The following is an 11,962-nucleotide window of genomic DNA, read 5'->3' on the forward strand; positions in this document are numbered from 1 at the left end:
TTGATCAGCGTTCATTCAGCCACAACTGCAGGAATGAAACCCAATACAGGGACTGCAGCGGGCGAGGAGGAAGAGGGGGAGGAGGTGCTCACAGCGCTGATGATTTTACACGAGCAGCCGAGGTTTGAATAATTCAGAGTAGACATAAAACATTTTAATGGCTCAGGTTTAAATGTTGATGTCACCCAATATTTGTTGAATTTATTAGGATGTTTTAATGTCTTTACTTTTTATTGCTGATTGAATGAAGTATTTGGATGCTGGATATACAAATCAGCTCGACGCCAACTCTCCTGTAATCATGATGAACTGTCCTCCACCCGACCCGAGATAAAAACAGTCACACATTTCAACCAATGAGCTCCTCGCTTCTACAAGCAGCCTGAAAGTCAAAGGTTTATGTTCATAAATCCTCAGAGTCTACACGTTCAAAGGAATTAAAATAATTTGATCAAAGTGGGCTTTAAAAAGCTTTTCGTGTTGAAGCAGATGGGATCACTCACCTTCTCCTCTGGATGAGCTCCTGAAGCTTTCAGCTCCTCGCTCTGCCTCCAGTTATCTGAGGCTTTAATTAGAGAGAAAAGTGAATGGATTAGCCCCTCCTCCTCCTCCTCCTCCTCCTCCAACCCGTCTGCTCTCTTCCCTCCATCATCACCACCATCAGCTCTGATTCATACAGTAAATACTAAATAAACAGAGCTGAGCGGCAGACCAAACACTTTCAGTGGTGTTGAGTGTGATCAAACACGGCAGCGGGATCAGTGTTCACACAGCCAAGGTCTCCTCATTCCTGTTAAACACGGCCAAAGTTTCTAACACTGAGCTCAGTGTATGACAGTTTATCACAGTTTTTTCTTCTCCCAGATCTCTGTGATGTCATAGCGAGGTAATACTACTACTGTAGTCATCTCGGGGGGTTTAAAGCCACACATGACTATATTTGGACAACAGGGTGGAACTAACCTTCTGTTATGTCACAGAGCGGATATCCTTATATGATCCATTAACTTTGCAGAAAACATGGACAACGTGACGTCGTGTCTGCTAACAGGTAGCAAAACAGACAAACTGACAGAAGGCTGAGCTTCATTCAGGGAATAAATGTCTGCTAAGAAAACAAGCAGTCCTGAGCTCCTGTAGAAACGTTACAGCGGGGCTGCGTGAAAAGTGCTGGGAGTTGTGTGGAGTGGGTGTGTGGGCTGGAGCTTGAAACAGCAGCTCCACATCAACTAACTGATGCACTGATCCTGGATCTGACGATCTGTCGGCTCCCATAACCACCAAGTTCTTGCTTCATTTTTTTACAGTGCGAAGAAATGGAACCAGATCCTCCAGCTTTTATACCTCGCTCGTCTCAAACCTTGTGCTTACGGGTGACAGCCAATCAGGAAAAAGCTGGTGTAAAGGCAGGATAAACATGGACAAGGTAAATAAAGATTATTACCACCTGTGAATCCCAGAACAAAAACAATAATAATACTAATTTTTCTTCTTTCTTTTTTTTACATTACCTGATCCAACCTAACTATAAACTCTATGAATAATAGGAACCAAAAACCAAGATGTTTAGGGCTACAAACAATAGCCTCAAGTTAAAAATTCAAATTTATCCTGCAGGTGTTTATGTGTCTAAAGCAGGGGTGTCCAACTCCAGGCCTCGAGGGCCGGAGTCCTGCAGGTTAAGACATTAAAAATAATAAAAGAAGTGATTTTGTGTCTTTGCAGATAAACCTGGGTATCATCTGCATAGAAATGCACATATATCAACAACTACAGCAATTCCAACACACAGCAATATGACATCATCAAGTTTTGTTTTTAAAAATACATTTCAGGATTAATGTTTACATATACAAATATATTTGTAGTTAATTTTATTTACAGTTTCAAATACTTCTCCAAATATTCTTAAAGTCACAGTGAAATGATAAACAGCCTTGTATCAGTGTCATAACCTTCCATAACCTCAAAACAGCACATTTCAGTGTGACTTTAAAGACGTTAAAGTAAACAAAAAGCACATTTCCCTTTACAGTACATCGCTTTCATTGTAAATGACATTCAGCTTCTTATCACAGGCACGAAAGCACAATGCTAAATATCCTCGACTAGTGTATAAATGACTGGTGGGGTCATGAAAACAGATTCAGGGAGTTATTTAAAGCACATAATGTTCACATGATGGATGAGATGCAAAACATTTAGTTTTAAGAAGAAAAATGAAAGTAAGGCATTAATCATGGCACATAGTTGGTGACATTCAGTGGATTCTTCCCTTACATTTAAAGTAAACAACGATAGCGCGATCACAGACGGTACCTGAAGAGTTTAGCATCAGTTAAAGAGGAATTTCACCACTGTGTAACTTTGTTAGGCTGAAGTTGTTTCAGTTATTTATTTTTTGCTATAATGTGATGATGACACATCAAGTTTGGGTGAAATTCCCCTTTAATTAAAAAAACAACAACTAAGTATAATGTCCAAAAATCAAGATATCATTTGAGCTCTTTAACTCCACATTTGAGCTTTATATCTGTGTACTGTTCCGCTTTTATAGTAACAGGTAAAAGTAGTTCAGTAATTAACACAATAAAACTAAAATTAGATTAGTTAGATCTGCAACAGTTCAATCCCTTTCGTTGATTACGTTAAATTAGTCTCGCCACAACTCAGAGAACACAGAGTTGGAGAAAATATGTGAAAACAGGATTTTTTAGAGGAAATTTGATCCCCAAACTCCCAAATCTGAACGTAATGTTAGGAGTCAGAAAGTTTGACTTCGATGAGGATGACTAAACAGATGACGAGCAGTCACTGAGCTTTCAGCACGGTGTGAAGTAACACCGTTTTGTCAAAAAGCATCTTCTAAATTAACTGAGTAACATTCGTTGTTTAAGGTCCAAAGTTGGACAGGCATAGAGACCAGTTGGCAACCACCTACCAACCAGCAGGCGCTGCAGAAAAATGTGTTTTAACCAACTGAGAGGTTGCTGGAGGTTGGTAATGAGCTCCGAGGCACAGGCAGACACCGACAAGCCTCTTTGTGGTTGGTTTGGCAGGCTGTCGCTCCCAGCTGGGATGTGACTGCTCTTCCTGCCAACACTCGACCAACAAGCGGTAAACCAAACGGGAAAGTGCAACACAAACCTGAAACCTTCAGAGTAAAAGTTGCACCTTTTGAAATGTGATGTTTTCAGTAGTAAGGTACAACTTTTACTCTGAAGGAGTTTCCTGTTTGCCTTTCCCGACCACTCTGCTCAGTGTGAATGTTTGCAGACAAGTTGTTGTCTTCAACGCAACCGTGGCAACCAAATCAGTCACAGGGAGGTTTCTGGGTGAAGCCCTCCCTTTGCAACCCATTTTCACCCAGTGATAACCAGCAACCACTCACCACTTGGTGGGAATATACATGTATTGATAGCAACTGCAGGTTTCCAGGGGGTTGCTCACCACAAACATTTGACTCGCGGGTTTATCGAAGTCATTGTTTTTGGTCTGGTGACCATGATTATGTCTCCCAAATTTCATCCTGTAGCTTTAAGACCTGTCTCTCAAAGCAAAAACACGTTTACGGGCTGTTTGACAAAGACAACAGATCCTCTGAGGAACATAAAGTCTCCACAAAAATCATCTTGAAGGACAGAGTGAGGATAATAACACAGCTATGCTGCTACCACGCTGGCTTAAAATGAGCATTTAGAGGAGCACAGTTATCAAAAAAGATTTGAAAAGACCTCCAGCTTTCTCCAAACATCACAGCAAAATATACTAAACTCTCCCAAACTGACTGCCTAGTTTGTAAGTTCGCAGTACGTCACTTTCATTTTCAGGGACCGAGCCTGTAAATCTGTAGTGCAGATGGAAGACCCCTGTCATGCAGTTTTGGAGCAGAACGATTTAGTGAAGCTGGAAACATGCTGAGAAAATGCTGCATGAACATGTCACCTGCTGAAAACCATGAAGAAGATTATCTGAGGTTTCTGTAAAAGGGACACAATAGGTGACCAATCAGAAGAGAGTGTGCTTATAGAGAGGCGGGCGTTAAAGGAATAGCCTCAAACAATGATTCTTTGAGGCTGAGGATAAACTTGGGGCGTCACATACGGAGCTGCTGTGAGATGAATGAGCTGCTCTAACAACAGAAACGTAAGACATCCGATTGTGAGGAGTCAGAACAACAACAGAGACTTATGCTTTAAAATGTCACAAGCCAGCAGCTGATTGGACGTGCTGATGAATGAATCTGGCTTCCCCCCCAAAAATCCCCCGACATCTGAGCTCTGTATAAACGTTATTCCTTTCTGTAAATACCGACGTGTGTCCTCCAGTATCATGTCCCTGTCGTGTCTCTGGATGCTGCTGATTGGTCACTTTAGATGAAGCAGCAGGTTGTGGTTGACATGGTAAACGGCTCCGGGGCTGACACACCTGAGCAGCCAGCCTGGTCCCAGAGAGGCTGAAAGAAGGAGCACTGGGCAGAGACTGTGCGATGCGTCTGCCGTGCCATTCTGGCGTTAGGTGAGGTCCTGGACGTCCAGCAGCATGGCGTCCTGCTTCGTCCTCAGCTGGTCTCGTACCAGGAGGTGGGCCACCAGCTCGGAGCTCAGAGCTGGAAAACAAAAAAAGCAGAGTGAAGGCTAACGCGAGGCTTTTGTCCCCAGAACAAAGTGGAAGAGATTTCTGAGCCCACATCAGTTCAAGCTGGTGAAAAATTATTACCTCATCCTGTCGGTCAGGTAGAGGCCACAACAAGGTGAGGCTGAGATCAATCAGGTCTGACTGTTAAAACCAGACAACTGTGATCAAACGCTCCATTTTTCACAGCACAGCTCTGATTTTTTTTCTTGTGTCATAAATGAAATGCACCTGTTTCCTTCACTGCAGCACAAAACAGCCTTCGGTCGGCTCTACAGGAAGTAAAGTCTCAGAACTGTGGAAAGATTACTGACAGCTGCGAGTAGCTTCACATCTTTTCAATTCAAAGTTTTTACGTCTTCACTGACAGACTAAAAGATTTATTACGAGGCCAATGAGGCATGGCATTACTTAGAAAACCAGCCTGGCTTTTCCATTAGAATCCTGCAAATACTTAATAAATAGATAATAAACACAAATATATCAATTTGTTTCTTTATTTTCAAGAACAAATTTGTTGGATGTAAACCGGGACAGAGACAAAGTTAGTGATCGACTCTAAATGAAACTGAGATGTGAGGCTGTGAGCAGCACCGTCGTGTTTCCGTTAAAGCTCTGCGTACCGTGAACGTCTCGTTCCAGCGACGCCCTCAAGCTGCCGAGCTGCTGCAGCGAGCGCTCCTGCAGCTCCCAGCGCTCCAGATGTTTCCGCTGGGCCACACAGCTGCTGCCGGCCAGCCGCTGCAGCGCGCACACACACACACACACACACACACACACACACACACACAGATGAGCTTCAGGTCATCGATCAGCAGGTCAGTCTCAGGTTCATTCTTTCTCACCTCCTCCTTCTGTTCGGCCAGCAGCTTGTCTCTCAGCGTCCTCAGAGCCGTGGCCACTTCCTGTTTCAGCCCGGCTGCATGGCAACCATTGTGCCCTGTTCCCTTTGTGATCTGACAGGGTCAGAGGTCAGAGGTCAGACTGTGGACAGCACATGTTTGTAACTGTGTTTTAACCTGAGCACCAGGCAGTGGTGAGATAAGGCAACCCTGGGATCAGAAACAGCAACAAGACTCGCTGGGGAAACACTGCCCCCTGCTGGTGACAGCTGTAGTTACGTTCTGCAGCAGGTAATCACAAAAAGTGGCTTTAATGATAGTTAAGAGTTACACTCCTCGTGCAGCTGTGTGTTCAGACATTTATGGAGTGAGAACATGAGTTAGTGCCTGATACTGACTCAGCGCCAAAGGAAAAGATTCCCCCATGGAGCCCAGAGAACTAATCGTTTAACCCTTGGTGACTTCCAATCAGTGTTTCAGCTTCCTGTTTTAAATTTGGTCTCTCCATACGACGGACTCTGAAAACTCTAAAGGCTGACCCCATTTTTCTGTGTAATCGAGCTGTTTTTTATTTTTATTGTTGCCTGGCGATGAACTGATGTTCTCGTGCTCTGGCCGGACTCTCCTGCAGATCTCTGGCAGTAACACTCGCTCAGCTGCTGTTCTCAAATGTTTAGAAATGTCTAAATATCCTTTGAGAAAAGCTGTGTCCACACCCAGAGAGCTTTGCTGCCACTCTGCTAGAGGTTCTGTCAAACCTGAGTCACAGATCCCAAAAGCTTAAAATGTTCAGCGATTACAAACAGCAACACTGGAAGGTTTCACAAACAGACAAACTCTCCTTTCACTACATGAATCTTCTGAAGCTTAGATTCTGAATCATTTTGTTGCATTTACTGTAAAATGTGTTCCTGATTTTTGTCCTGAAACTCGCTGCAGTGGGCAGAGCAGGAAGCACCTTTTTATTGGCCCCCTCCTCCTCCTCTTCACTGTCGCTGTTGTTGATGAAGCACAGCTGCAGGTTTCTGTGGTTGTGAAATCTGTAAACAGATAAAAACATGCAGTGAGTTTATCTCAGCTGTGTATTTCTCCCATGTCTGCAGGTATTCACCGCACTCGTGCTTTATTTTCCTCACAAACGAGAGGGGAAGAAACGGTCATCGGCTAGCTGTAACTCATGGCCGAGTCCACAGACGGTAATGGCACGGCCACGCTAGAATAAAAGCAGGACGGCAACCTCCCCGTGACTACAGAAACTCGGTGGTTGCCAGGTGACCGAACTTAATTTTTTCACATCCAGGAACCAACTGCAAGTAGTTGTAGTGACTGAGTGGACGAATGGATTGATAAATGTGTAAATAACTTCAGACTGCCAACATGTTGCAGTCAGTCTGTAACAACTGTTATTACAGCATAGCACCACTGGGGGGTGTCGTTCCACTATCATGGTAGGAGGAGAGACCCCTAGAGTCAGTACTGCCCGTAGCCATTACAGACGAGCTAGCTGCTATCTTCTTACCTCTTTGTGAGGAAGACCTTACCCTTGCAACGGGCTGGCACCAGCATCTGCCTCACCCCAATCATTTATGCCACGCCAAACGGTTCTCCTGGTGTGACGGTAACTTTAGATGGAATTTACCGTGATTTGAAAACGTTCCGCTGAGTCATCAGATCATCAGAATTTGGAAGAATTATCCGACCGTATTCATCAATTTGATGCTGAAAACAAAAACATCCCTGCAAGAATCTAATTTCCTGCAAAGACGATGAAAACGCATCTGGAGGCATCACGGCGGGACCTCGCTAACCAGCAGGTGTCGCTCCCTTCATCCTACATGATGGAGCACCGGTGTAGGAGCGAGCTGGCCCACCTGCGTCACCGTCTTCACTGGGCGACACTTTGGCAGATTCAAACCAACAAACACAAACTCAACAAAAAGCAGAGATTATCCACGACGCTTCATTACCGTGACGTGACAACTGCCACTCGACACCTCCTGAAGTCTTCCTCCTTCTCTTCCTCCCAGACGTTGCTCCACACTACATGTGGACTCCCCTCCGTCCTCAGCCCCGCCCCTCTCTGCAGGAAGACAGCATTACCTGAGGATAATTCTCCACCGATCACCTGACGACTAACCGTCAACATGCAGGACTGAAAAATGAAGCACCAAAAGGCGCAGTTCCCCCGATGACCACTAGATGCTCTAAAGGTGCATCCAGGACTTGGACTGGAAGGTTTAGTCTCATTGCTTGCTGTGTTTGGTTGCCTTAGTTGCAGTATTTTGGTTTAGTTACAGAAGTTGACGTTTAGTCGCAGGCATTGCTGTGTTTGCACTGGTTTTGTTGGTTCAGTTGCACAAAAACTTAGCCTAGCATTGTTGCTGTAGTTGCAGCAGTTGGTTTAGTTGCTGAAGCTGAGACTATTGTGTTGCTGGTTGCAGGGGTTGGTTTATTGGAAGACGTTGGTGTGTTTAACTGCAGATGTTGCTGTAGTGTCAGTGGTTGCCATATTTGGAAATTTCCTTGTCTAGTTGTTGTCTTGCTGGATAAGTTGTACAACCAACCGTGCTCAGTCAGAGTTAGTTTAGTTGCATAAGTTGCTAAAGCTGCTGCTGTAATTGCAGATGTTGCCATATTAAGCTGATGGAGCTGTTGTAGTTGCAGCAGTTGTAGGTATTTTGTGAAGGGCTGCCATGTTTAATTGCAAGGTTACAGTATTTTTTTAAGTTGCTGCTGTTTGTTTTTCTTAGTTGCACAAATAGATGTTGCCTTGTCTAGTTGCTGGTGTTGGTTTAGTGCAGTGATGTTTTTTCGGTTTTACTGGTTGGTGTTGTTAATGGCTGTGACTGGTTTCAGTTGCAGACATTGCCATGCATAGTTGCAGGTGTTAGATTGGATTCGCTGCACAAGCAACACTACTTAGTTAATGCTGTTGCTGTAGTTGCAGGAGACTGAGTTACAGTAACTAATATTGTTAGTGAACTAACATTGGCCTTTCAAAACTTAGGAATAAATGAGTGATGCCACAGTGGTCGTGTCCATCTTTTATATACAGTATATATATGCTGACAACAAGCCACTCAGACTGGTTTAAGATGTTTCTGTGCAGCAAAGCGAGGGTGAAAGAAAAAAGTCCTCCAGCAGCAGCAGATTCTCACCAATCAGAGTAAATGTACTAAGAACTACAGTGTGATGAGTATCAGCACAAAGAGCAGCACAGATGAGAGGCTGTCGCCCAGAGCAAGCAGGAAACTGATGTTGGGAAGTTTTGAGTGATCATCCTGTCACCACAGAACGTATAAACATGCAGCTGTGACACCGGGTCGTTAAACCACCTCCTTCTCCTTGTTTTAGCTCGGTGTGGATTACAGCAGCGGCTCTTCAGACACAACAAACACGATCTCATCCTGTTCAGGATCGAATTAAAAACGAGGGCGGCTCACAGCAGGAAACAGAGGAAATGGCAAAGAATATCAGGAACAAGCTCCTCAGAGACCTGAAGTAAAGACCAGAGGGGGCCAAACATGCTGCATACTACATTTCCCACAATGCAGCTGAACAGCAGACAACTCCGCTGGTTTAATTCTGCACATATTCCTGCAGATGTTTTTCTAACATTAGAATCTGCTCCCAGGCTCTAACGCTTAGTTCCAGGTTACAGCCTGAAACTATGGAAACCACAGCTGGCTACAGATTGTGTGTGCTGCCCAACCAGTTGCCCAGTGGCTGCTGAAGGTTGCTGGCTGTTGCTAGGTGGTTTTTGGTGCAGCCAAAAACCACCGCCTTGTGATAGCTTTAAAATTGGGACTGACTAACTGCTTGAGCCTCTAGTGGACATTAGATGAACTGCAGGGTTTGATGCTTCATTTTTCCGCAGTTGCTTTTTTCCTTCTTTGTCCAGCGAAGTGCATCATGGGAAATGTAGTCTTTCCCACTGACTGAGAAACAGAGCCTCAAACCCTGAACATTATCCATAGCTGACCTTTGACCTTTCCCTCCGCTCCTGCTCCTGTTTCTCCAGCTCAGCTATCCGCTTGCTCAGCTCCTCCCAGTGCATGATGGGAAGGTCCTGGTGGTCCACAGAGGATGCCTCCACGGGGTGATTCTGATGAAGCTCCTTCTCCTCCCCCTCCTCTTCCTCCTCCTTCTCCTCAGACGTCTCTTTCTCTCCCTCCATCCTCCTTGAATGAAAGAGAGGAAGATCAACAAAAAGTAAACAATAACATGTGTAAACACAAAAAACAACAAACAGCTTTGTTTTCTTTTAAAAACTCTGAAGACTGAAGTGGAAACTTCAGCCGACAGAACGTCTCAGGCTACGTCCACACTAATGCATTTAAGTTTGAAAACGCATTGTTTTCTCTCCGTTTTCGCCTCCCGTTCACACTGAGACGGCGTTTTCCTCAAGGAAAAACGCAGCGTTTTGGAAACGCTCTCGAAAATGCATACATACATACGTTTCAATGTGGACGCACAACACTGTGAAAACGACTGAAAACGCTAGCGTGGACGCAGAGCGCTTTCAGACGAAAACGCCGTTTTCAAATCTATCCGGGCTAGTGTGGACGTAGCCTGAGACAATTCATCCACAACACTCATTAACATGTTACAGACCGTTTTTTCTACTCCTGGATCTGTAAGACGTCACACAGAGGAAAAACCTTATATGGTCATCTCAGGCACTGAAGCAGCACCCATCTGCACCCATCTAGCATTCTGTTTATCAGTAGCAGCCATTAAGATGTAAGTGCCATAAAGAGGGAGGGGCTAAAATGCCATGCCACAGTGCATGTTTTTGTATCTATTTGATATTTAGTAATTAGTAGCAGTATTATTAGTAGTATTGGGCCAATATTGCCAATACCAGTACTAATAATATGGCAGCCTCTCAGTGTGTCATGACTTATTTGCTAATACTGAACATATTTTAATGATCACTAAATAACAGTGAATTTAACAAAAACATCTTTCAGCGTCTCCTGTAGTTTGAAACTGGTTTTTTTAAGCCTGGAATTTAAATGGTCCTGTCTCTGAAGCCCTTTGGCTCAGCTTCTGCTGTTTAAAGGTTTCACATGCTGTTAATACAATATACAGTCAAAACACAAAGGTTAAGATATTTATCGATACAGCATTAGTATCGATGCTATTCTGTACATTTCTATGAAACTGCTTGTTTCAGGCAGATGATGAACTGAAGGCCCAGTTTAAGATAAAGAGGGCTTATTTTGAACTGTAACTCATGTAAAGCTACTGTAGAAGCCCAGGATAAACACCTGGAGCTGGAACTGAGCAGTAGTGTGAGCTAAGGTTATTAATATCATTAATAACCCAGCATTGATCATGTAAAGCTGCACATATGCCAAATAAAATCAATAGAGATCAATAATTAAGGAACAGTTTCAATAATCTGGTAACGTTTAAATAATACGGGAGATGTATTGGTTGTAAATGATCTATCCATGTGGTTGTAGCTGACCGATAAGAGTTGTTGACTGCTGCTCTCTGAGCCCTCCCGGCGGCTGTGGCTCCGCAGTGTCCCGCTGCTGTCGCCCTGCTCTGGCCGCATGTTGTTTACCAGCGGCGGGGACACCTCGGAGGGTTTTGCCCACCTACCAGTCACATCCAGGCGGCTCCGGTTCGCTCCAACATGTCGCCGTCCGCCTGCGGTCCCCCCGGCTACTCCGTGTGCGCTTCCCGCGAAGCTTCGCAGTTTTTCGGGAAACTCGAGAGAAGCAGCTCAAAGTTTCCTGAAACTATTTTAACTCCGTCTGAGGAAGGAGCACCTCCTCCTCTTCCTCCACCTCCCCTTCCGCTCTCCCAGATTTAACCTCTCGTCTTCGCGGAGGGCTGATCGTTAAAGTGACCGACGGCACGAGCGGTAACAGGACGGTACTCAGAGTACTTCTCACTGCCGTTTCTCCGGTGTAAGGGTCCGTGAGCCCCGAGTGTGGACTGTAAGGTGCAGTCAGGAGCGCGGTGTGGGTGCTTTAGTTGCAGGAGTTGCCCCATCTTGTTGCAGCTGCGGTTAGTTTGGCTACAGAAGTTGCTGAGTTTAATTGCGGGTGTACACTGTTGTGTCAATGGTTGCTTTGTGAATTTAAGGTTGCAGCTACTGTTACTATGGTTACTTAGTTGCTGCAATTACAGTAAATTTGTTTTGCTTGATTGCTTTAGTTGCTTTTAGTTTTGGAATATTTGCCATCTTAATTTTACTAGTTGGTGAAGTTGCTGTGATTTGGTCAAGTTGCATATGCAGGCATTCTCGCTGTAGTTGCTGAGGCTGGCTACAGGTGTTGCTGTAGTCGTGTATGTTGTCCTTAGATATTTGGTTTCGGAGCAGAAGTTGCCACACGTGGTTGGCCAACTGAGGCTGTTGCCGTAGTTTCAGTGGTTGCCTCGATGTGAACCTGAAGGTCTGGGATGTTGAAGTGATCTTTGTTGTTGGATGTGGATCAGAGTTGAACGGAGATTAGCTGAAGCACACT

At 44.6% G+C, this 11,962-nt stretch overlaps 1 protein-coding gene across 2 annotated transcripts; it reads right to left on the reverse strand.

Annotated features, from left to right (window-relative positions):
* Positions 1 to 1,857: 1,857 nt before the first annotated feature.
* On the reverse strand, positions 1,858 to 11,553 carry LOC116320775 (schwannomin-interacting protein 1-like). Of its 2 annotated transcripts, none has more exons than XM_031740489.2 (7): positions 10,954 to 11,553; positions 9,460 to 9,658; positions 7,445 to 7,557; positions 6,436 to 6,517; positions 5,481 to 5,591; positions 5,259 to 5,376; positions 1,858 to 4,609 (listed from the first exon to the last, which is right to left on the reverse strand). In XM_031740489.2, the coding sequence occupies exons 2-7, from the start codon at positions 9,652 to 9,654 to the stop codon at positions 4,515 to 4,517; spliced, it is 714 nt and encodes a 237-aa protein (XP_031596349.1). In that variant the 5' UTR covers positions 9,655 to 9,658; positions 10,954 to 11,553; the 3' UTR covers positions 1,858 to 4,514. The 2 variants fall into 2 exon arrangements, with proteins under 2 accessions (XP_031596349.1, XP_039474465.1); XM_039618531.1 differs by having other exon boundaries at positions 11,091 to 11,541.
* Positions 11,554 to 11,962: the final 409 nt, after the last annotated feature.

Source organism: Oreochromis aureus, linkage group 10 (genome assembly GCF_013358895.1).
Source record: "Oreochromis aureus strain Israel breed Guangdong linkage group 10, ZZ_aureus, whole genome shotgun sequence".
In the NCBI taxonomy this organism is placed as follows: Eukaryota; Metazoa; Chordata; class Actinopteri; order Cichliformes; family Cichlidae; genus Oreochromis; species Oreochromis aureus.